This window comes from Dreissena polymorpha, chromosome 10 (assembly GCF_020536995.1).
Source record: "Dreissena polymorpha isolate Duluth1 chromosome 10, UMN_Dpol_1.0, whole genome shotgun sequence".
Classification (NCBI taxonomy): Eukaryota; Metazoa; Mollusca; class Bivalvia; order Myida; family Dreissenidae; genus Dreissena; species Dreissena polymorpha.
Window position 1 is genome coordinate 10,968,981 of NC_068364.1, and position 27,162 is coordinate 10,996,142.

At 35.0% G+C, this 27,162-nt stretch overlaps 1 protein-coding gene across 21 annotated transcripts in view; it reads left to right on the top strand.

Moving 5' to 3' along the window:
- Positions 1 to 27,162, top strand: part of LOC127847484 (sorbin and SH3 domain-containing protein 1-like) — a 379,963-nt gene that overhangs the window by 332,671 nt on the left and 20,130 nt on the right. For 20 of the 21 annotated variants that reach the window (XM_052379427.1, XM_052379439.1, XM_052379429.1 and 17 more), the window contains 2 exons: positions 2,233 to 2,318; positions 20,385 to 20,408. In XM_052379427.1, the coding sequence (XP_052235387.1) occupies positions 2,233 to 2,318; positions 20,385 to 20,408 (110 nt within the window). The remainder of the gene's footprint in view (positions 1 to 2,232; positions 2,319 to 20,384; positions 20,409 to 27,162) is intronic. The other variant, XM_052379423.1, reaches the window with a different exon arrangement.

The following is a 27,162-nucleotide window of genomic DNA, read 5'->3' on the forward strand; positions in this document are numbered from 1 at the left end:
AAAGATGCATTGGCGAAGACGCAGCAGGACTTCTGAATGAACTCTAAAGTACACATACACGTGCGCAGATAAGGCTATCAGATCAACGGTAGAAAAACAGAAAATTCAAATACTATTTGACTATGTGATCAATAAAACCATTATTTCATTGTGCAAAGCAAATTAAAAATATTAAAAGAAAAATGTTTTATTTTAATATGCATATAAATTCCATTACATTATTGTTTCATAAGGATAAGTAAAACGCAATTATTTGGGAAAATTCGTGACAATCGGAATTTATTTATCTATATTCGCTAAAACTCAAAAGGAAACAACAAAACTGTTAATTTGTTGATCAATTTCAATATTATTGTGTGTGATATATGTTTAAATAATGCTTCACATTTTGACTTGATAATCGTCCAGGGAAGACATAATTGACTATCGATAAACGTTGATTACACAGTATTGCTTTAAAGATGAGAAAACAAAAACTACAGAAATAATATAGTGTCATGATAATGTTGCATTTTTTTGCTAAGCTTATATTGGCCATTTTATTATGATCTAGTCTAATTGCTGGTTTCACACAATTCTGATAAATACCAGGTGTAGGCCATCATCTCTCCTGTGAGTGGTGACTCACATACCTCTTAATTTCTGGTAATGACTCATATCTTCCGGCAATTAAACCATGACCGTTTGCCAGTAATGTTTAAACTTGTATATAAATCCCATGATTTTACATGGATAGTTTTATCTCTGCAGTCACTATTGTTGTTCCAGCAGTGATGTTACTTTTTCCCTGCTGTCACTATTTTTGTCACGGCAGTGATGTAACCTTTCCCTGCCGTCTCAGCTATTTTATGACAGGGACTATAAAAGGCCTGGGGAAACTTGTGAAGGGGGGGGGGGGGGAATTGGATTTAGAATGGAATGGTTGAAATTTAAGAAATAGAACTTAGAAATACGAGATTAAACTTAGTATGTTTTAACTTGATGTGTATTTTTAAATGTTGGACTTTTGTTGGAAATATTGGAAATAAAGTGTGTATACTTTGTTAATAAACTGTATTAGTAGAAACAAATGACTTATTTAATTTCTACTAGCTCGGCTAGTTGTACAAGTTACATGGAAATTTGTGCAAATGGACTGGTGGCAGCACCCGAAAATAAGACCACAGGTTCTTGACTAAATATAAATTTAGTTTAGATAATTTGTGCTAAGTTAAACTTTGATTGCTACCGTCTAATTTAGTTCACATTTTGCGACAAAAAGACGGAAATCGTTTCATTATCTAACCAAAATGTTTGCCCTACTCATTCAGTTGGTATTGAAATCGTTCTTGAAAGGCTACCAAAATTCGCCAGTTTGCTATAAATAACACAGTTTGACTTCAATTTTCTATCGAAAATTATTGTGCAAAGATGTTCCATTTATAAGAAACAAAGATATTTTTATAGACCCATGTCATGCAAAAATGGGTCATATGTCATATGCGGCTAGCTTAGCTTAGCTATGGTCCAACCTGCCCATCTTGCAGTAGGTCAGGAGATACCTAATGAGACCAAAAAACTGTGTGTGTTTTATATAGCTCCTGACCAGACTGCGCATACATCTTTAACTTCGCTAGCCAACACGCCATAAGACCGATTTTCGCATGATGCAGCTCTAAAAGTAGGATATGAATGTGTCAAAAGAAAACCGCGGGTTAATCAAATATAAAATTACCATATATTTCGATGGTGAAAAAATAAACTCATAATAAGCAAGGTGAGGACACAAATGATAAGATTTCCCGTAGTATAATTTTTATTTATGAACATTTACGTGTTGCTTGAATACATGTGCAATTAATAACACACATATCATGCGGTGAATATGCAACTTACCAGTGACAAAAAACAACAACAGCCTCTTAAACCTTTTTGTTTAATTTAATTATTTAAGACATATTTTTCTAACTTTATTTCAAAGTCGGGATATTTTAATGATGATCGTCAAGGGGGGGGGGGGATCTTGACTGACTGCTATAAGCAGGTAACCACAGTTCTCAGTTGACTTAGAAAGCGGGTTGAAATGTATTGATAGAATAAACCAACGACTCAACAGCAATATCACCTCATTAAATATTTTTGGAATCTTGAAAATTAATTATGCTCCTTTTTTAATGGCCAGGAAGTAATTGTTATCCACAAATTTATGCTAATAAGACTTATAAATTATGTAGTATGTATACCATTTTTCAGGAGCAAATCTTTGAGGAGGAGAAAAGGAAGAAGGCGGCCCAGCAGCAGGCAGACATTGAATCTCGCAAGCACTCTGACTTCCTCCTGTAAGTATAGCTATGTCTCCATAATCACAAGTGTGTCGCAATTGTAGCTTTCACACCTATTCCTTACTTTAAAAAAGTATTACTCCACCCACAGTAAAATGTTATATTCTGGCTGGGTAATGATGCTGAAAGCTGTGTGATATTAAATACGTTTATGTCATACAGTATTTCTTATCATTGGAATTTATCTTATACATGGAATTAATGTGGTTTGTCTGTTAATCATGCACATCACCCATGGCCCTTACACGATTCAGATAATAACTTAAGGTCAAATGGTTGCTTTTAGCTCATATTAGCACAGTGCTCATGTGGAGCTTTTTATCCCCACGCTTTTAGAAAAGCGTGGGGATTATGTGGTTATCTCCACCGTCTGTCCTTCCGTCCTGGCCACTATCTCCTCTTACACTATTAGCACTAGAACCTTGAAACTTACACACATGGTAGCTATGAGCATATGTGTGCCAGTGCACTTTTTGGAATTTTGATCTGACCCCTGGGTAAAAAGTTATGGGGGTTGGGGTGGGGCCGGATCAGAGATTTTCACTCATTTGTTTAGGTTATTTTACTTCTTAATTTCTACACTGATTTACTTCAAATTGATACTGAACATCTCTTATGACAATACGTTAAATCTCAACTATGCACGGCCCCATTACCAACCCTGGGGCGCCCCTGCGTCAAACATGAAGCGTGGGGATACGCGTCGGCCTCTTCTGCGCCATTTGTAGTTAGATACTGTGATCATTTGTCTGCCTATGTATTAGGTGCATGCGTGTTTGTGTCAACCTTTTCTTCTAACAACTTCTGCTCCTGAAACCTTTGACAGATTTTAATGAAACTTCACAGAAATGATCCTTGGGTGATCCTCTTTCAAAGTTCCAGTCCATTGCATATCAAGGTCGCTAGAGCTATAAATAAATTTGTTAAATGAAAACTTTAAAAATCTCTAAAACGGCAGGGGATAGGAGTTTCATGTTTGTTGTGTAACATGATCTAGTGTACATCTATTAAGTTTGTGCCCTTGGGGGTTGAAAATGGCCACGCCTCATGGATCACATGATTTAATATAGATTTATATAGCAAAATAACTTTAAAAATCTTCTGCTAAAATGGAAAGGGATACCATTGACAAGAGATACCATTTGTCTAAGTTGGGTTCCAAATTTTCCCTGCTTTGGGTTTTCAGACATAAAACATTAAAACAGGAAACAAGCAAATTTTCCTTACAAGCCAGTTTTTAAATCATATTATGTTTGTTAAAAAAAGGAACTGCGACGCTGTTTCATCAGTTTATGCATCCTATGCAGTTCAAGTATATCCCTGAATGACTTGCATAAAATACTTGTACAGTTCTAATATTCATTTGTGCATTTCTTTTGTGTGGAGATTACTTGCTGTTAATTTAATTTGAAACATGAAAACAATAGTGATTACAGACATTCCCAAATGTGCCGGACCATTGGACCTAATTTGGCGACCAAAAAAAAATTTGTCATTATTTTTTTTTTAATACGGATAATTGCTTTGTGCTTTTAAAACTTAGTCTGTTAAATTATGTAATTGATATCCCACATGTGTTCTGTTGCTTTAGGTACTTCATTGATTCCTAACAAGTATAAATGTGATTTCTTTTGTGTAAAAATATTTGTTATTATTCTTCAGTCAGTGTCACACTTGACTATCCGTTTCTAAAAACATTTGTTGTCCCCTGCCGGTGAAACCGGAGGGGACTTATGGTTTGCGCTCTGTGTGTCTGTCAGTCAGTCAGTCTGTCACACTTTTCTGGATCCTGCGATATGTTTAAAAGTTCTTCATATTTGTTCATGAATCTTGAAACATGGATAGATGGCAATATAGAGATAATGCACGTCATTTCATTTTGTTCCTACGTCAAAAATTCTGGTTGCTATGGCAACAAATATAAAAAATTAAAAATAATCTGACATTGGTGGAGTTGCACCGGTAGGGGATCATATTGCTCGAAAATAGTCTTGTTTTAACTGCAATTTGCATTCCATCATACAATTATTGAATTTACAATTGAGAAATTGCTTTGTTTTTTAACTAATATTTGGTTTAAATATTTTTCTTAAGAATACTGTGAGTGTGTTGTGATTTGTTAGTGTTCATTGTTCAGTGTTGTGTCGTTTATTTTTCCATTTCATTTTTCCAATTATTTTTATGTCAATAAATATGAGTCGGTGACATGATGTTTCGGTCCTATGATTCCCAGTCCGGTCCTGCAATCACCGAATGTCCTGTGAACTGAATGTTCTGTGGACTTTAAATACTTTTGATCATTAATGTGTTAATGAACATTTTGTTTTGACCTACTATAAATAGTAAAGGATATTTAGTTGATATTTTACATGGTCAAGACCATTTTGTTTTTACTCAAATGTTGTAGTACTCACTCATCAATATTGGAACATTAAAAATAGTTATAATATACAAGGCGTTAAATGCATAATTCAGTAAACAATGACCATTTATTATCTCTGCTACCTAAGAATATTGAAAGGGAGGAGTAAATCTTTTTATTGGTACAAAGTTTACTAGAAAAATAATACATTAGTTAAAAATATGATAACACGACCCCCTACTATCGAAAATAATAGTGTTTGTAGTATTTGTATGTAGTGAAGCACCATAGATCTATCTGATTGAACATGATACTTGATAGATCCATACAATTCATATAGTTTTTTGCTAATCAAGAGAAATATTAGAAATATTGTTTATTTATTGTCTTAAATGAAGTTTTATTCACTTAAAATGTTTTTGAATTTCATGAACTAGTAACCAAATTTTATGTAGCCAGTGTCATAATTGTAGAGACAGTGAACCCTGGATTATTGCACTAATTGGTATGATCCATGTTGAGTACGTAATTGCAAAGTGTCATCTATAAATCAGGATCCAGCTTAATACAGTCTGGCCACTAAGTGGTCATGTGTTCATACTAGATTACATTCTTGTCACTTATTAGTTAAGATTCGATAGCAATAAGATGACTGAAAGTCTTACTGTAAGAACGCTAGTCTGTTTGTATTGTTTCTCATTAGCGAAATTTTTGCTAATATATTGACACCTATCATAATGTTTTAAGTGTTTTGTTAATTTTGTAAATCAAGGGATTAATTTAAAGATCAAGTACTGGTTCAAGTCCCAGGAAACAGACTCAAGAGCGTTTCAAATAAGCCTTAGGCTTTCTATGCAAATCGAGCTAAAAAAATAGGTTTAAACTAATTTAAAGATCATTTTAAGATAATAGATGTAAAATGACTGCTTCATAAATGCAAACAGTAGTAACCACTATAGAACAGATAAATGCAGGCCTTGTTACGGAATCATCGAAATATAATTGTGTTGTGATAATAGCTGAAATTAGTTAAACGATACCTGTCTATTACATATTATAGTTTAGTAGTGCAATTGGCAACTAAAAGTATTAAATGGATTGCAAGGAAACTTCTTGTAATGAAAATTAAGAAGAAGTGATGAGTGCAAAAATCATAACTCTTTCTTTGATATTTATGGAGTCACTGCCCTTTTATTTTCAAGAGTATAGCATGACTATTAGTTAAAAATTGATTAAAATTAAATTTAATACGTCAATAGAGTACATTGAAATTACTGTTTTTCATGAAATAAATAAATAAAACTTGTCTGTTGTCTCAAACTTGTAAGGTTAATATCACACTTATAAGTAAAAACAATACTTGGGCAATTCAGCATTAACATATGGTGAAGCTCACCTGAGCACAATGTGCTCATGGCGTGGTTAGCTTTTGTGATCGCCTTTTGTGTGTTGTGCGTTTTGGGGTGTTAACATTTGCCTTGTTAACACTCTAGAGACCACATTTTTTGTCCGATATTCATGAAATTTGGGCAGAAGATTTGTGCCAATGATATCTTGGAGGAGTTTGAAAATAGTTTCAGTTGCTTGAAAAACATGGCCGCCAGGGGTGTTGCATTTTTCCTTAAATGGCTATAGTAAAACCTTGTTAACACTCTATTGAGTCCACATTTATTGCCGATCTTAATGATACTTGGTCAGAAGATTTGTCCCAATGATATCTTGGACAAGTTCAAAAATGGTTCCGGTTGGTTAAAAAACATGGCCGCCAGGGGGCTGGGCATTCTTCTTTATATGGCTATGGTAAAAACTTGTTAACACTCTAGAAGTCTCATTTATTGTCCAATCAACATGAAACTTGGTCAAAACATTTATTTTAAATGATATCTTGAATGAGTTAGAAAATAGTTATGGTCTGTTGAATTACATGGCCACCAGGGGGCTGGGAAGTTATCCTTATACGGCTATTTATTTATAACGAGGTGTACCAGGTGACCGGCGAAATTACTAAAATTGGAAATACCCGTGGAAGACAACATACACGCACGAACAATAGCCAGCGGAATGTGGTGAGAGGGGATTATCGCGAGGGCAGTGAGGCGGAACGATCCGATGACGAAAGCGAAGCTGGGGCAACAGGCGGGGTGGAATAGGATCGAGGTCAAGGCCCAACAGAAAACATTACCATTATAACATGGAATGTGTGTGGTCTAAGGAAACTTGTAAATAATTGTGACTTTGTAAATTATCTACTTTCATTTGATATCATAGGTTTATTAGAGACATGGGGTGAGAAAAACAATGAATTTTGTGATTTATTAGCAAATTATACATGTTTTGACTATGTGAGAACAAAAGTAACTAATGCATGGCGTAATAGTGGTGGAATAGCCGCGTATGTAAAAAACGATCTGTTAAAAGAAGGTTTCATTTCACAAATATGTCATAACTATCAGGATTGTATTGTTCTGTATATCAAAAGTTCTATGTATAGCTCTTTAAAAGATATCATATTATATATAGCCTATGTATCGCCAGAAGGTTCACCAATTTATGAGCGAATGAATGAGAATAATGGTATCACTATTATTGACTCTAATATTTCTTCTTTAAGAGTACTTTATGCTGATGCATGTATATACCTAGCAGGAGATTTAAACGCACGCACAAAAAAATTATTAGATTATATACCTGATGATAATGTGGATAACATTTTTAACATAGAGGTTGATTATAACACGGATCCCTTTGATCGCCCACGTAATAACAAAGACTCAGAACGATATAACAATTTTGGGAAAACACTCGTTGAACTGTGTTGTACGCAAGGTATGCATATTTTAAATGGGCGTAGCTACGATGATTTTTTAGGAAATTTTACATGTCTTACAAATAATGGCGCTAGTGTTGTTGACTACCATGTTGTATCCACTGAGCTATTTTCTCATATTACTTATTTTTGTGTGGAGATTAGGGATGAGTCTGATCATTTGCCTATTAGTTCTAAAATAGTTTTGGGGAAAAAGAAAATTATTCGTGCTAATTGCGGCAATCAACATTACTTTAATAACGGTAGCGAACACTTACCAAAAATAGAAAAGTATAAATGGAAAGACGCACACAAGCAAAATTTCATAAGAGTATTTGAAAACAGTTTCAACATTCAGCATGCGCAAATATTTGAAGCAATCGCGTGCACGGATATTGACGAAGCGATCGATAAAATTTTAAATTTGTACAAATACGCTGCATCCGATATGAAGGCTAATTATAAAACACACTATCTTAATAAAAATGACAATTCATTAAATCAACCGTGGTGGGATAGAGAATACAACGCAGCTAAACAAACGAAGTACGCAGCATTACGAAGATTCCGTTTAAGTAATGATGCATCGGATTATCAATACTATATATCACTCCGTAGAGGGTTTAAAAATATGTGCTCGGACAAAAAACAAGCGTATCAAACGACGAAAAGAAACGAATTGGTTTCATCGCGTACTAAACCAAATTTGTTCTGGAAATTAATAAAAGGTAGTCATAAGACGAAAAACAAAGATTCTTGTAATATAGATCCATTTGCATGGTACGATTATTTTAAAGGCCTTCTTTGTAAAGAAAATCAACCAAGTCTAATTGATATACAGCTAGAGGTTAACGAAACTGAAGATGATCAAGATCAAATTTTAAACTCAGAAATCACGAACGAAGAAATAATAAAAAGTATTTCAAAACTCTAAGATGGAAAATCGCAAGGGACCGATGGCCTTGGGGCAGAATTTTATAAAAGTACGATGCATATGATAAGTCCTTTACTTCGAGATTTATTTAATAAGATTCTAAATACAGGGCATTTTCCAAATATCTGGCGGGATAGTATAATTGTGCCGATTTATAAGTCAGGCGCTACAGATGACCCCTCTAATTATAGAGGTATATCATTAATTAATGTAATGTATAAAATATTCTCCAATATCGTATACAACAGATTATGCAAATGGGCAGATTTTAACAATAAAATAGAAGAAGCACAAGCCGGTTTTCGCAAGGGATATTCAACCATTGATAATTTATTTACTCTTCAAAGCATGGTCCAAAAATATACGTGTAAACCTGGTGGTAGGTTTTATGTTCTATACGTAGACTTCCAAAAAGCATTTGATAGTTTGATTATTCATAAACTATTTACAACTATGTGTAAAAATGGGGTCAAGGGGAAGCTTTTTCAAGTATTAAAATCGATGTATTCAAATCTACGCGGATGTGTACGGGTAAATGATAAAAATGTCACGCAAAACTTCAATTGTAACATCGGCACTAGGCAAGGGGACGTAACCAGCACTATAATTTTTAATTTATACATGAACGAGTTGTCTACCTTTCTAAAATCTAAAGGTCATAGGGGTATTTTTATCACCGAAGATATTTCAGACATTATTTGCATTCTTTTTGCCGATGACGTTGCGAGTTGCGCCGATACCGCGATCGAGCTACAATCACAATTGAACTCTATATCAGAATTTTGTGATAATACTGGTATGACAATTAATCAACAAAAGACTGAAATTATTGTTTTTAGAAATGGAGGTCCGCTAAGAGCATACGAACATTGGGTCTTAAAAAATAATCCCGTAAATGTCACATCTGTATATAAATACATGGGTCTTCTTTTTACACCCAAATTATCATGGAGGAAAGCGAAAGAAAAACTTGCAGCTCAAGCCCGAAAATCTATTTTTGCTATTAAATCATACCAAAGAAACTTTGGATATTTTTCATACACGGAATATTTTAAATTGTTTGATTCAATGGTTAAACCCATACTTACATATGGCTCTGAGATATATGGAATAGAATTCTCAGACATTCTCGAAAAAGTACAAATCGAGTGTTGTAAATATTTCCTTGGTGTAAATAAATCTGTAAATGATAGCATTGTATTAGGAGAATGTGGTAGATTACCTCTTTGTATAGAACATCATGTAAAATGCGTTAAATATTGGTGTAAATTGATAAGTATGACAGAGGATCGATATCCTAGAAACTGTTATATTATGTTAAAGCGGCATGACGAAATCGGAAGAACTAATTGGGTGACATCTGTAAAAAATATTTTGTACCGTTATGGATTTGGTTTTGTTTGGATAAGTCAAGAGATAGGAAATGTGGAATTATTCTTAATGTCATTTAAACAAATATTGATTGATTGTAATACACAGAACTGGCTTGAAGCTCTTGGAAATTCACCAAGATGCGATACTTACAAACAGTTCAAATCTATGTTAAACCCAGAAAAGTATTTGTTTATCGATATACCATTTTATGTTCGAAAGTCAGTTGCTAGATTCCGTTGTTCAAGCCATAAATTAGCTATTGAAACTGGTCGACATTTAGGAATTTCAAGAGAAAACCGATTATGTACATATTGTTCAGTCGTTTTTAATAATATGTGTATTGAAGATGAGTTTCATGTATTTTTTAAATGTCCAAAATTCAACCAAGAAAGGCAAATGTATATCTTTTCATGGTACAATGGTGAACAAAATTTCTTAAATTTTTGCAATCTTATGCAAATCTCTGACGAAAGTAAACTTAAAAGCATAGCCTTTTTTGTAACTGAAATAATGAAAAAGAAAGATGTAGATCAAAATTGATGTTCAAACTTGATGTATCACAACTCAAAAAATAACATGCTGTTACTTATGTATGCTGTATTTTGGGCCGGTGGCCTTTATTTACAAAATAAACTTTTGTCTTGTCTTGTCTTGTCTTGCTATAGTTAAACTTTGTTAGCACTCTTAAAGATTCATTTATAGTTCACTCTTCATGAAACTTAGTCAGAACAATACTTGGGCTGCACAGAACAGGTCAGTTCCTTTGTATCTCAGGTGAGCAACTTTGGGCCTTTCAGGCACTCTCGTTTCAATTAAAATCATTTGTTGTCACTGCATTATTTGAAATATTTGAGAACAATAACATTCTGCATTATGGTACCTTTAACTCATTTTATCAACCCACGGCCAGACATGGCGTTCTTGTTAAATTATGGTCCTCATAGTAAAATGTTATTATAACTAGTTCATGACCCAAGCTGTCATTCAGATATGAAGGTCACAATTTTAGGTAATTTTTTTTACATAATTGCAGTAATATATTTACTCTGCCATTGCTCAAAACTTGGAATAGATTTAACATACATAAAACATATATTTTATGAACAGACACTTCTTCATTAGCTTGACCTATTTTTGTCTATCGATGTTGAAAGTCACTACCCAAGGTCAAATATTTTGTTACAAGAGCTTATCAGAGCTCAAATGTACACATGCATTTTAAGGATTTTCAAATAACCTAGGAGTTTTAGGTCATATTTGAGGTTGTATGTCCAAAACAGCGATTATGTTTATGAGAGGCTTGTCAAAACTCTTACATACTCATGCATTAAAAGACTTAGCACAAATTATACCCAAATGTTATGAAAAAATGTGCACCTTTGAGGTGATCCTCCTACTTGAGCTCAATAGTTAAAATAGAGCATATTGTTGTCGCCATAATCTGTATCAGAGCAATATGAGGGGAATTGTCACCTTCATTGATATAGCTCTGGTTGCTGTTGTTGCTGTCACTACAATGTGCAAGAATAACATGTCAAAAATTAGGTTTTAGTTGCATTTTTTCAAATGTACAGTAATTACCCTATGTTTTTCGGACACTTAAAAAAATTAATTTTGTTCGTGTCCGAAAACTTAGATACGAAAAATATTCACATAATACAGGTGTCGAAAATTGAAGTGTCCGAAAATAGCGTCAATTGTATCAACCACTACCGGTAATAGCATGCACTTGTAAAATACCATTCCGTATAGTATAAATTACAGTTATATATGTGTACTGCATTTCTAATAATTTTAAATGCTTAATTTATTTGACAGATAGTTACTACAAGGTTGTACTTTGACCAACAAGTTCAAAGATGAGCATGTGATGTACCGATACTCGCTAGTACGAACCTGTAATTAACGCAATAAAAAACAAACTATGAATTCTTTCTTTTTTCATTTCCGATATTTCTTGTCTAACACCTTCCATTGTTCGTAAAACTTGCAATAAGGTGCACCAACCTTTGAAACGTTAAGTATTTGTCACAGTTATTTTACTGAGAATGGGTAGTACCATTGCGGTAGATAATTGAACTGCTAATTTGCCCTACCCCTGGTAATTGTCATAACGCTTATGCTATCGGGCGAAACCATTGTTTAATATCGGTTTACAAGGTTTTTTACCCTATAACGCAAATGTAATGGTCCGTTGCCCTCAGGCATGCACCTGCAATGTTTTATTATGTTAATCCGGTTGTAAAACCCTGTAATCAAAGTGTCATTAGATATCGAAAACAGGACCGATATTTGGTAAAATAGCGCTGTAAAATATACTGTCCGAAAACTTAGAGACATTAATTATGGACGAAAACTCGTGTGTCCGAAAATTAAGAGTCACGAAAAATAATTATTTTTGCTAAAAACAGGGGTGTCCGAAAACTTTGAGTGTCCGAAAACATAGAGTAATTACGGTATGTTGTATATTTAATTTTGGTTGTTTTCCTAATATGCTTTATATATTTACTATTCTTGTACTGTTTATGGGCCACATCATGAATTATTAAAATAGTGAATTAATGATGTGTTTTTTTTATATTCACCTGCAACAAGGTAGCAGTGTGTATACTGGATTAACCATAGACATCTGTCCGTCCTGTTGTCAGTAGACACAATCTTGTCTTTCTAATTACCCTTACTCTCTGTAATTAACAATGTACAACATTCAAACGTGCATAGATTGTTCCTGATTATGTGACATTGTGCAAAGTGCTCTTTTAGCTCAATAGGTTAAACACGACCCCATTAAAGCAGAGATGGACCAATCTCAGGAGCAACATGCAATAATACGAATAGCCCCTGATAAACACTGACCAACACGTCTAAACAGAGCATCCCGGATCTACACGACAACAACACAGATAAACCCAGCAGCGATATGGAACAAACACGATTTGCCTCTGACCGACGACAATTTATATAGAAGCAGGTGATTCCATCAATCTAGCTGTTCTGTTAGTGTAGTGGTTTGAACAAGCGCTTCTCACCTAGGTGACCCAGGTTCAATACCAATTCCTAGCAGCATAACTCCGGTTACTACGGCTTCCACCAACAGCACAAGACAACACTAATGTTAAAATCTTTCAGGAAAAATAGCTGGAAATTGCAGGTATGATTCAAAATTGGTAAACAAATTTGCTTGTGAAGTAAATTAATTAGGTAGGAGTGCTGGGACACCGTCACTCCAAGTACTCACATAATGACGCCAAAGGCGCGGAAGGGCCTCCTAAACTGCGAAACGCGCACACACACACAAAGACGGTGATTCCATCATTCTCAATCGGATCTCTTCAAATGACAGCCAAAATGAAATGTACTGTAAAAGTGGGCCTTCCAGTTCTCAAATGATCATATACGAGCTCCATCGGCTAGTTATGATGAACAGCAGAAAGAAGAAGAAATAAGCTCAATGTCCAGATCAAGATCGCCATCAGCTTCATTAGTAGGTCTAAAAGCATCAGCACCACCCTTGTGCGTTCAGAGGAACATTGGGCTGACATTGCTGATTGGTTTACGGAGAACTCTATGTTGTAAATGAAGAGCATGAAAAAATACAAAAAACAGCAAAGGAGAAAGAACTCTGTAATTCAAACGCAGCAGAGCTTAATCTGGAGTCTCTGCCTATGTTGAAGACCTTGTACAAGAGAATCAGGAAGAGACAAGGAGAGAGGCAGAAACAATAAACTTGATAATGCAGAACTTTGTGTTCCTGGTGTCTCACATAGCGAGATGGAAGGAATATAATAAATACCATATAATTACAACGTGTTGTACTTACATGTGTTCCGGACTGTTAAGGACGCACGAGGACAACCAAGTCATTCATATAGCTGCCCCCGGACCCTAAATGGCAGCTACACTGAGTATCCCGGATCATCCCGGATTTTGCCATCGTCCCGGATTGTTACGGATCAACACAATTCAAAACTGCTGTGGCCTCCCAGAGCTCCAAGGACATTCCCAGATGTTTCAGGACCTACAAGAATCTACACTGAGGTACAAGGCGGCTACACAGTTTACATGCCGGATTGTGCCAGATATCATCCGTGTTGATCCGGCATCTAAATGGGACTGGGACTTAAGCTATTTTTATCAATCTATATCTTGAATCGTGTTCATCATGCAACATCTACTTTGAGCTCGGTGCCATATAATTACAACTTTAGAAACCACATTTATGATTCAATGTTGATGAAATATGGTCAGAATTAGTATTTATTATTCATTCTTGATGAAATTTGGTCAGACTCTGTATAATTCCAATATCTAGGCCAACTTTGGATTTGAGTCAAGTGGGCTCATAAGGTCAAATCATAGAAAAAAACTTGTGACCTCTCTAGAAGCCACATGTATTTATCACTCTTGATGAAACTTCATCAGAATGTTTCAAGTTTGTATTAAACATTTAGTCACTAGTTAGATCTGTATAAAACGTTGTGAACATTCAAGAGGTCACTTTTTTTTTTTATCAGTCTTACTGAAACTTTACCAGCATTTTATCTTGACAATGTTAAGGGCAAAATTCATGGTCATCATAGAAAAAATATAAAAATACTCTAGATTCCTAGTTTATGACCTGATAATGGTGAAATTTAACATGACTCACCCATATATGTATATAATGCTTGGTCACAACATCAAATGATCCACTGTTGATAGTACCATTTCAGCTTGTGTGAGCGCTTTGAGCCATCAGAGCCTTCTTCTTATTATCCTCTATTAAATATTGCAAAAGATTTTGCTCATTTTTTAGCTCACCTGAGCACAACATGCTCATGGTGAGCTTTTGGGATCACCTTTTGTCCATCGTGCGTCGTCCTCCGTCATCATTTTGCCTTGTTAACACTCTAGAGGCCACATATATTGTCTGATCTTCATGAAACTTGGTCAAAAGAATTGTCCCAATAATATCTTGGTTGAGTTTGAAACTGGGCCACGTGAGGTTAAAAACTAGGTCAATAGGTCAAATGAAAGAAAAGGCTTGTTAACACTCTATAAGTCACATTTATCGTCCAATCTTCATGAAACTTTGTCAGAACATTTGTCCCAATAATATCTTAGCTGAGTTCGAAAATGGTTTCTGTCAGTTGGAAAACATGACCGCCAGTGGGCGGGGTAGTTTTCCTTATATGGCTATAGCAAAACCTTGTTAACACTCTAGAAGTTTTATTTTTAGTCCAGCTTAATCTTCATGAAACTTGGTCAGAACATTTGTTCTAATAATATCTTTGCTGAGTTCTTAAATGGTTCCGTTCCTTTGAAAATATGGCCACCAGAGGGAGGGGCAGTTTTCCTTTTATTGCTATAGTAAAACCTTGTTAAAACTTTAGGAGTCCCAATTGTAGTCTAATGTTCATGAAACTTGGTCAGAAGGTTTGTTCTTAAAATATTTCAGCTGAGTTTGAAAATGGTTCCGGTCCGTTGAAAAACATGACCGCCAGGGGGCGGAGAATTTTCCTTATATGGCTATAGTAAAACCTTGTTAACCCTCTAGAAGTCACATTTATTGTCCAATCTTCATGAAACTTGGTCAGAACATTCATTCTAATGATAGCTCGGCTGAATTTGAAAATGGTTCCTGTCTGTTGAAATAAAACATGGCCGACAGGGGGCGGGGCAGTTTTCCTTATATTGATATAGTAAAACCTTTTTAATGCTCTAGAAATCATATTAATAGTGCAATCTTCATGGAACTTGGTCCGAAGATTTGTTCTAATGATAGCTCAGCTGAGTTCGAAAATGGTACAGTTTGTTGAAAAATATGGCTGCAAGGGAAGTTGCAGTTTTCCTAATATGATAGGTCAAGTAATGTTTTTTACCTTAAAAGAAGACCAATGATGAATTGCTTGTACATATTCTCATACTCATTTACTTCTTTATAACTTATATATTATATGATAACAATTTAACATATTGTATTTAATCATGCAAAAACCTTATTCATAAACATTAAATCTATTGATAAAATACAGTTGTTTTCAGTATCTAAAGCTGTTCTTGCAAAACAGGTTGTAACTAGTCATCCCCTATAACAGCCAAAGATGCTGAGATGCTTATCCAATGATCTCAAAGCTGGACAACAATTTGTGAAAAAAATTACTTCCATTTTATTGTGCTGATGTACATTATTAAGTAACTGTCCTCATATTACTTTTATCCAAAACATAGCTTTGTTGCAACAGGTAACAAATGTTTTATCTGCCGAAACAACAAACCCTTGCTTTTCACAAAACAACTTGAACAACCCTTGCTGAATGTTAAAACTGCTCAGGTGAGCGACAGAGGGCCACCACAGCTCTCTTGTTTGCAGGTGGTATTTTTCACTATGGTGACAAGCTATAGCTTGCTCTGTTTTTTGTGAAATAACTGTTGTTGTCTCGTGCAGTATTACTGATAATGACAATAGTTGTTCAGCTGGATACTCTCATTTTGAACTGGCTTTTTAGGGAGTTTTTGATAATATTCTACTGTCTGTCTTATTATTAGTGTTTTTACTTAACATACATGCTATGGGGAACTTTTGTAATCACCTTTTGTCTATCCTTTGTTGTTTGTAATCACTGTAGAAGCAATAAGTTGTGTCCATCCTTTGTCAAAATTATTAATCAGCAAGTTTTGAAACTTGCGCAGATTTGGTAAAAAAAATAGGTTACTAAGTAAAAGTAAACTGTTGAGAAGTCATATTTTTAACTCCTGCAGTAAATGTGCAGGTTAACGTTTGTGTTCACTAACGGCAAATCTCTGTCTACCACAGATATTGAAATCAAACTAAATATAATTTTATTATTATGTATTTAAGGTCTTTGTTTACAACTTCTGGTCAAGACCTATAAATGTGACTCGCCTTTTAGCATGATAATGCAGACCTAACAAGGGGTGCATGTGGAGCAAATTGGGTTAAGGTCAAGGTCACTGTTGCTAAAAAGGGATAAAAGGAGATAAAAATTTGTGCTGAACAACTCAAGTTTTGCTTGTAGGTATGTTACAGACTAATCTAGTGAGGCGTTGTATTTTAGGAGAGTGGGGTCAAGGTTACTGTTAAAAATATTCAAAGTGTTTTCATTTGATAACTTTACTTTCATCTAAGGTATTGAGCTGTAATTTTCTGTGTAGGTAGTTTATATGCAAATGGTATATGCACAGTTAATTAAATTCAATTAAATGAAATAGGAAAAAAAAAATTCTTGGAATTGTAACATTTCATGTTATATTCCACAATTTTCATCTTTTAGTTACATTAACTGCACAAATGATACATATTTTCAACTTCAAATATTGAGACATGAGTGGGGAACTATTGTTTTTGCTTTCTATTTCTATATCAGATACATTAGTCTCACCCCAACCCTTCATATGTCTTTATGGTCATTATTAGGGATGCAAGAGATTTACCTGTTAATCTACCAAAACGACCAGTTATCTGGTTACATTTTCTGGAAAAGGTTAACCTGGTTAAAAAAAAATCATGGAATAATTAGTGCGGTTTTGCGTGCGACATACTGCAAACTTGTGCTGGTGCCCCAGTTAAAACAACATGCCGCACCGTCGAGGGTATTAAATAATGTGTAAAAAAACAACAAAGAAATCAAGTAATAAATCAGACCTTTGTGGTTACAAACAGAGGGTAAGTTTTGATAATTGTCATTATTGTTATGTTTCACTCTTAAATATTTAGCTAGCAAATTGCGGGGAGACGGGGCTATTAGCAACGATGTAATTGACACCTTTATTTGCTCGCGATAAAATTCAGTTGGATGGCTTATTTTGATGTTTGTAAACCAATAGCCAACGCTGATTGTTTGCGATAATAAAGTGTTTGTTAGTAAAATTTTTATCAAGATTTGCCTCAGTAGTTTTAAACTTGTCATGCTAACGTCATATTTGTTTTATCATAATTTAATGTTTTCATTAGTAATTTACCTCACCACTACCATCTGAGGCAAGTTTTATTTAAAAAAAGCAATTTATTAAACTCATTTAATTTATTAACACCAAGAAAAAAGTTACATAAAAATAAAATCATTAAATCATTTATGCAATTGCTTTAAAGTTGCGCGGTACGGTGCGTTAACAATCATGCGAGTGAATTGTTTACCCGATGGCGACCCGTTGGTGGTGAGAAAATAAACGTTTCCCAACAATAGCGCACATGGTTTGGGAGCTTTTGTCTATTCCATTGACATCTGTGCCATGGGAGCGATTGTTCTCAAAAACATGTCGTCCTTTTATCAAGGCTCGCAATTGCATCAGCAACAAGCTAGTGGACAGAGTGATTTTCTTGACCAATTGAACACGTGTTGTGCATGTTCTGCATAGACATGTGTGTTTGCTGATTTGTAGAAACTGTTGGATAGTGTTGCACTAGCTTAAATATTTAAAATAAAATTTATATTATGTAAAGTTTAGTTTAAGCAATTAAAACAGACCGAATCAAGAAACAGAACATTATTGTGAGCAATACGACCCGAACGTAATATAAGCGGCCCAACCAAGAAAACATTAATGACATGTACAAATGAACATTTTGTAGTTGTATAATTTTTAATTACATGCGTTTACGTAGGAAAATAAATACAAAACAAAGCTACATTTACAAAATTATTGAAATAAATGTTATAAAATATTATAAAGAAACTGATATGTTATCAACGCAAGCTATCTCAAATTACTTTCGTTTCTATATAGTACACGTACGAGGGGTATGACACGTTTAAAGTATATTTAACATTTTTATGCCCCCCTTCGAAGAAGAGGGGATATATTGTTTTGCACATGTCAGTCTGTCCGTCCGACCACCAGATAGTTTTCGGATGATAACTCAAGAACGCTTAGGCCTAGGAACATGAAACTTCATAGGTTCATTGATCATGACTTGTAGATGACCCCTTTTGATTTTGAGGTCACTAGGTCAAAGGTCAAGGTCACAGTGACTCAAGTAGTAAAATGGTTTTCGGATGATAACTCAAGAACGCTTACGCCTAGGATTATGAAACTTCAAAGTACATTGATCATGACTCGCAGATGATCCCTATTGATTTTCAGGTCACTAGGTCAAGATCACAGTGACTTGAAATAGAAAAACCGTTTCAGGATGATAACGCAAGAACGCTTACGCCTAGGATCATGAATCTTCATAGGTACATTGATCATGACTGGCAGATGACCACTATTGATTTTCAGGTCACTAGGTCAAAGGTCAAGGTCACAGTGACCCGAAATAGTAAAATGGTTTCCGGATGATAACTCAAGAATGCTAAAGCCTAGGATCATGAAACTTCATAGGTACATTGATCATGACTGGCAGATGACCCCTATTAATTTTCAGGTCACTAGGTCAAAGGTCACAGTGACTCGAAACAGTAAAATGGTTTCCTGATGATAACTAAATAATAATTAGGCCTAGGATCATGAAACTTAATAGGTACATTGATCATGACTGGCAGATGACCCCTATTGACTTTCAGGTCACTAGGTCAAAGGTCAAGGTCACAGTGACAAAAAACGTATTCACACAATGGCTGCCACTACAACTGACAGCCCATATGGGGGGCATGCATGTTTTACAAACAGCCCTTGTTACTATATAAGGTTTTTCGGTTAACCGGTTTATAACTGGTTATGGCAAAAGGTTAAACCGTTAATGTTTTTTGTAACCTTTTGCATCCCTAGTCATTATATTAGGTCACTGTCAGAAAAAATACATATACTATTTAAGCCGAGGAATAATTGAGTTTGTCTTGGGACAGCTCTTCTGTGTTTGTTGCAGAGTTACTTGGACTTAAACTTACGAAATTGATTCAATAAATCAACATGAAGCATTTTGTTATTGTTATCAATGTGAAGGAGTGAAAGACACAAATTTTGCAGAGTTTTGACCCTTTTTAAAGTTTTTTAATAACCACAAGATGAAATTCACAGGATTTATCAGTACTAATAGGAGGCGTTTATAGAGACGTTTTCTTTCTTAATTAAAGTCTAGTTTTGAGTGTTGATAAACAGATATCATGAAATTATAGAATGTAAGTGGGGAAAAAGTTATTAGATGTTGTGTTTTTGTTGTTGCTTTTTGTGTTGTTGTTGTTTTTTGTTGGGGGGGGGTTCAGTCTGTCATTTATTGTCATTGTAAAAGAAATACATATCTAGAATGTGATTTTTAGCTAGGCTGTTTTGGAGAAAATCCGAGGTATTGTCATAGCCATCTCGTCATGTCCGTTGTTGTGTCCGTCGTCGTGTCGTCTGCCGTCCACGTCGTGCTAAAACCTTAACATTTTGTTTACCTTTTGAAAATTGGCTCTAAAATCAAAGTGCTTCCACATACAACTTTGAAACTTCATATGTAGCTGCACCTTGATGAGTTCTACACGCCACACCTATTTTTGGGTCACTAGGTCAAAGGTCAAGGTCACTGTGACCTCTAAAAAATGTAATATTCTGACAAGCTTTCATTTATTCAAAAATGCATCCGCAGCCGAGCGTTGGCACCTGTTATGCGGTACTCTTGTTATAATTATGTGTTGTAATTGTGTTTTCCCTCGTATCACTTAGGTCAAACCAACATCCAGGGACAGTGTAAGTAACTTCTTTGCTATAATATTAGAATGGGATTTTCTGTTCTCACTAACACAACCACTAACACTTTAATGTTGATAAACCAGACTTACCGTAGGTAATACAAATTGCTGACAAAACATGATGGTTGAAATTTTAAGAACTAATATTTATTTCCCGAAACTCATTTAGGCAAGTTAAATTTTGAAATAAAAAATATTAGTAATCATTAAATTAAACTTTGTAGTGATAACAAACTGTTTTAAATGATTTCCAATAGTAAAAAGTTGTGAAAATAAATACAGTAGACTTGTCAATTTGTATGCAATAAATGCATTGATCTTTGCAACTAGGTATGAACCAGAATTTGTTGAAGCAACTGTGCTTTATTTTATGCTTACCGGTGGTTTATAGAAAAATATCAGTGAAATAAAACTGATATTCCACTGTTTCAAACAGTGAAAAATAACAGTGAAAATTATCGTTTTTTTTCACTGTTTTACTGTGAAATGACGTCATTTTTTCGACGAAATGATGTCATTATACCAGCGAAATTCTCCAGTTAAACTCTTTGACAGGGTAAATAAATGGTGAAAAAAAGCATAAAATAAAAAGAAAATTTGTTGGATCCGGTGGAATGTTGATTTTAATTCGCCACTCGTGAAAATATTATTTCCTTTGATCACTCGAAATAAAATCAATATTCCACCGAATCCAACAAATATCATCTCTATATCTGCTTTATGTGCTGTTTGAATGCCCCAAACTAACTTTGCATTGTTATTTTTGTGGAACAATACAATTTAAATTGGATGTCGATAGGTGAAATTAAATATATAGGAACTAACTGGGACAGTGTTACACAAAATAATTGTATTAAGTCCAGGCTTAATTAGTAGTTTCTAATAATAAGTGACCTTCTAGGTAAATTATATCGTTACTTTGTAAGAGTTTTGTTCAATACATGTCAATATATATAATGAAACTCAAATAATACCTGCACAGTTTGGGGAAATTGTTTCATTTAAGACTTGATATATTTTTTTATGCCCCTAAAGGAGGGCATATTGTTGTTGCACTCTTTGTCCGTGGATTGTTGGTTGGGTCAGTCGGTTCAGATTTTGTGTTAGCTCTGTAATTTACTTCCCTGGAATGAATTGAATATTCCTTTGGATTACTAATCCACATGACCAGACAATGTGTTGCAAAGAACTTACATGCTCCTTTGTCACAGGTCAAGGTCAAAATCCAAGGTCAAAGGTTATGAGTTTAATTTCTGTAACTTAAACATGCCTGTAAGGATTTAAATAAAACTTAAGATCATTATTCCCCAATGCCCCAACAAGCCTATAGTTTGGGGGGTAGAAGTCATATCCTGTAACTCAGTTAATATGTAATAGTGTCAGAGATCATTATTCCGAATGCCCCAACAAGCCTATAGTTAGGGGGGTAGAAGTCATATCCTGTAACTCAGTTAATATGTAATAGTGTCAGAGATCCAATGCCCCAACAAGCCTATAGTTTGGGGGGTAGAAGTCATATCCTGTAACTCAGTTAAACTCAGTTAATATGTAATAGTGTCAGAGATCATTATTTCGAATACCCCAACAAGCCTATAGTTAGGGGGGTTAGAAGTCATATCCTGTAACTCAGTTAATATGTAATAGTGTCAGAGATCATTATTTCCCAATGCCCCAACAAGCCTAGAGTTTAGGGGGTAGAAGTCATATCCTGTAACTCATTATTCCCCAATGCCCCAACAAGCCTATAGTTTGGGGGGTAGCAGTCATATCCTGTTACTCAGTTAATATGTAATAGTGTAAGAGATTTTCCTTATAAATGTGTTCAATAATTATGTAAATGCTTTCCTATCGCAGACCAATCACCTCCTGATATCAGCTAAATAGCAGATGTTTGTCTGCAGTGTATTTCCCAAGTTTGGTTTATCCACACAGTACAGGGGATGACCTAGGATAACCAAACTGCTTAAGATGACGTGTTAGCTTTACCATTGATGTTTAACACTGTCCTATAAAAAAAAGATAATATAACAAATATGGGCAGTATACTGGAATCACCATGGACCTATATGTCCATCTTTCCGGCTCTCCATAGACATGACTTGTCCAGAGGCATTCTGCCACTTTTTTGATGGAATAAGCGTTTCATTTTGATGGCATTTTTCCTTAGGATATGAAATTTGGCATGTGCAATTCTATTTCTATGATAAAAGTAACAAAAGTTATGGCCATTTTTAAACTTATACATTCTATGACATCATGATACACATAAAGACATTTCGTAGCTGTTTTGTCAAATTCTAGTTTAACTTGTATTATAATGCTTTAGTTTTATTATGCTTTAGTTATGACTCTTGGATTATATTTAAAAAAAATACAATAAATTTAAACAAAATTAATGTGTATGAGAATGTGAACTGATGTGTGTGTGCTCTATTCAGAGGTATAAAATATTGCACTTGTCTGTCCTTATGGCTGTACTTTATAGTTTTGTATCATGCAGTAGTTTGATTATGCTGTATTGAAAACTAGTTCCCTTACATGTAAAATAACAACATCATTACCACTTGCAGTTTCTTTACATCAAGATTTTTATTTTATAAATAACAGTTTACTTTCTTTCCAAATTTCTTGTCAGTTTTGTTTGTATATAAATTAATAAGTTTGTTGTGCACAATAAATTTGTGTTTTACTATTAATCCTCCTATGGCAATTGGAACATTATATTGAGCTATAATGTGTTGCTTTGGTTTCTTATTCACAGTGTTGCCATTGTTTCATATGCACTGTGTGGCTATGGTTTCTCATGCACAGTGTTGATATGGTTTCTTATGCACTGTGTTGCCATGGTTTCTTATGCACTGTGTTGCCATGGTTTCTTATACACAGTTTTATCTTGATTTTTTAATGCATAGTGTTGCCATGGTTCAGATCAGATGATCATTCTAATTCAGTGTTGCCATGGTTTAGATCAGCTTATCATTCTAATGGACAGTGTGGCCATTGTTCAGATAAACTGATCATTCTACTGCACAGTGTAACCATGGTTTAGATCAGCTCAGGTCATTTGTATGCAGTATGCTGACACAGTTCAGGTGAGCTGATCATTCTTATGCAGAGTTCTGCCATTGTTCAGATCAGCTGACTATATATCAGGCTTTATTGCCCTTTGCAGTTGGCTATACACTGTGACTTTATTGAAGTTGTATATGATTACCACATGGGCTCACTGGTCAATAATAATCGGAAGTATACAGGGTCTGACAACTGTCAAGAATATGAGGTTAAAGTCAGATAAAGATGATGATTATGCATGAATGGAATGCACAAAAACACTAAAAGAACAATTACCTTTTTTACTAACAGCTTACCAAATTTAGCACTGTTGCTTTTTTGTTTTTGACACACATTATACTTTATTATGACATTATTTTGATAACCATAGTGTTTCTAATGTTAAAATTAAATTAATTTGTACTGTAAATGGTGATACACGCATTAGAGTCATTTTAATTTATTTGTGAAGACGAAAATCAATAATGGGCTCTATTCTGGATAAAAAGTTAATGTAATTTCAATTTAAATATAAACAATATAGATAAGAAAAAAAACAACAAATTTATTGCCTTCTTGTGGTAATGTTTATAATTTAGAAAATATACTGTTGTTTCCTACTAATTTTCACCAATTTAACTATGTTTAAAGTTCAAAAGATGATTTAACACAATTAGACAATAAAAAATATATTATGAATTTCACATTATCTGGAAAAGAGACTATTTTTCAGTCAATGTTTACACTGTTTGTGTATGAAATATAATTTACCCAAGATGCACCAGAAACACCTGAATTGCTCCATGAATATGAAACAAAATGCAAAAATTGGCATATACATCATATGTTTTCCATCTCATAGTCCTGATATACAGTATTTGTTTTTTCAGCTATCAGTCCTGGTCAGCACAGTCAGTTTTCAATCAATTAGACCTGATAGGCACAATCTGTTTTCCTTCTAACAGTCCAGATGGGCACATTCTGTTGTCCATCTAACAGTCCTGATAGGCGAAACCTATTTACCATCTACTTGTCCTATTAGGCACTATCTGTTTTCCATCTAACAGTCCTGATAGGAACAATCTGTTTTCCATCTCACAGTCCTGACAGACACAATCTGTTTTCCACCTTAAAGTCCTAAAAGGAACAATCTGATTTCCATCTAAAAGCCCTGATTGGCACTATATGGTTTCCATCTAACAGTCCTGATAGGCACAATCTGTTTTCCATGTAACAGTCCAGATAGGCACAGTCTGTTCTCCATCTAACAGTCCTGATGGGCACATTCTGTTGTCCATCTAACAGTCCTGATAGGCACAACCTGTTTACCATCTTCTAGTCCATATAGGCACTATCTGTTTTCCATGTAACAGTCCTGATAGGCACAATCTGTTTTCCATCTTACATTCCTGATAGGCACAATCTGTTTTCCATCTTTAAGTCCTAAAAGAAGCAATCTTTTTTCCATCTAAAAGTCCTGATAGGCACAATCTGATTTCCATCTACTTATCCTGATAGGCACAGTCTGTTTTCCATCTAACAGTCCTGATTGGCACAGTCTGTTTTTCATCTTACTGTCCTGATAGGCAAAATCTGTTGTCGATCTACTTATCCTTATAGGCACAATCTGTTTTCCATCTACTTATCCTGATAGGCACAATCTGATTTCCATCTACTTATCCTGATAGACACAGTCTATTTTCCATCTAAAAGTCCTGATAGGCACTATCCTGTTTTCCATCTAAAAGTCCTGATAGGCACAATCTGTTTTCCATCTAACAGTCCTGATAGGCACAATCTGTTCTCCATCTAACAGTCCTTATAGGCACAGAGTGTTTTCCATCTAACTGTCCTGATAGGCACAATATGTTTTCCATGTACTTATCCTGATAGGCACAATCTGTTTTCCATCTAACTGTCCTGATAGGCACAATATGTTTTCCATGTACTTATCCTGATAGGCACAATCTGTTTTCCATCTATTTAACATGCTAGGCACAGTCCGTTTCCGATCTACTTAACATGATAGGCACTATCGGTTCTCCATCTACTAATCCTGTTTTCTACAGATCTACAATCTGTTTTCCATCTAACAGTTCTGATAGGCACAATATGTTTTCCGTCTCAAAGTCCTGATAGGCACAATCTGTTTTCCATCTAAAAGTTCTTAAAGGAGCAATCTTTTTTTCCTTCTAAAAGTCTTGATATGTTTTTCGTCTAACAGTCCTGATAGGCATACTCTGCTTTCCATCTAACAGTCCTGATTGGCACAGTCTGTTTTCCATCTAAATGTCCTGATAGGCAAAATCTATTTTCCATCTACTTATCCTGAAAGGCACAATCTGTTTTCCATCTACTTATCCTGATAGTCACAATCTGTTTTCCATCTACTTATCCTGATAGTCACAGTCTGTTTTCCATCTACTTTTCCTGATAGGCACAGTCTGTTTTCCGTCTTAAAGTCCTGATAGAAACAATCTGTTTTCCATCTAACAGTCCTGATAGGCACAATCTGTTTTCACTCTCAAAGTCCTGATAGGCACAATCTGTCTTCCATCTTAAAGACCTAAAAGGAACAATATTTGATTTCCATCTACTAGTCCATATAGGCACTATCTGTTTTCAGGTGAGATAAAACAGATTAAACCTGTAAGGAACAGTAGATGGAAAACAGATTGAGCCTATCAGGACAGTTAGATGGAAAACAGATTGTTTCTATCAGAACTGTTTCATGGAAAACAGACTGTGTATATCAGAATTTGTAGATGGAGAACTGATAGTGCCTATCATGTTAAGTAGATGATGCCCTGATAGGCACAATCTGTTTTCCATCTAACAGTCCTGATAGACACAATCTGTTTTCCATCTAACAGTCCTGATATGCACAATCTGTTTTCGATCTAACATCATGATAGGCCCACTCTGTTTTCCATCTAATAGGCCTGATGGACACAATATTTGTTCCATCTAACAGTCCTGATAGGCAGTCTGTTTTCCATCTAACAGCCCTGATAGGTACTATCTGTTTTCCACCTAATAGTCCTGATAGACACAATATTTGTTCCATCTAAAAATGTAACAGTCCTGATAGGCATAGTCTGTTTTCCATCTAACAGCCCTGATAGGCACTATCTGTTTTCTCTCTAACAGGGATAGGCACACACTGTTTTCCATCTTATAGTCCTGATTGACACAATATTTTTCCATCTATCAGTCCTGATAGGCACAATCTGTTTTCCATCTAACAGTCCTGATAGGCACATTTTGTTATCCATCTAACAGCCCTGATAGGCACACTCTGTTTTCCACCTAACAGGGATAGGCACACTCTGTTTTCCATCTAACAGGGATAGGCACACTCTGTTTTCCATCTAACAGCTCTGATCTATCAGGGCTGTTAGATGGAAAACAGAGTGTTATCACAATATTTGAGTGTCATCACAATACAGAGTGTCATCACAATACAGAGTGTCATCACAATATTTGTTCCATCTAACAGCCCTGATAGGCACACTCTGTTTTCCATCTTACAGCCCTGATAGACACAATATTTGTTCCATCTAACAGCCCTGATAGGCACACTCTGTTTTCCATCTATCAGTCCTGATAGACACAATTTTTATGCCCCCCTTCGAAGAAGAGGGGGTATATTGCTTTGCTCATGTCGGTCGGTGGGTCGGTAGGTCCGTAGGTCCGTCCAC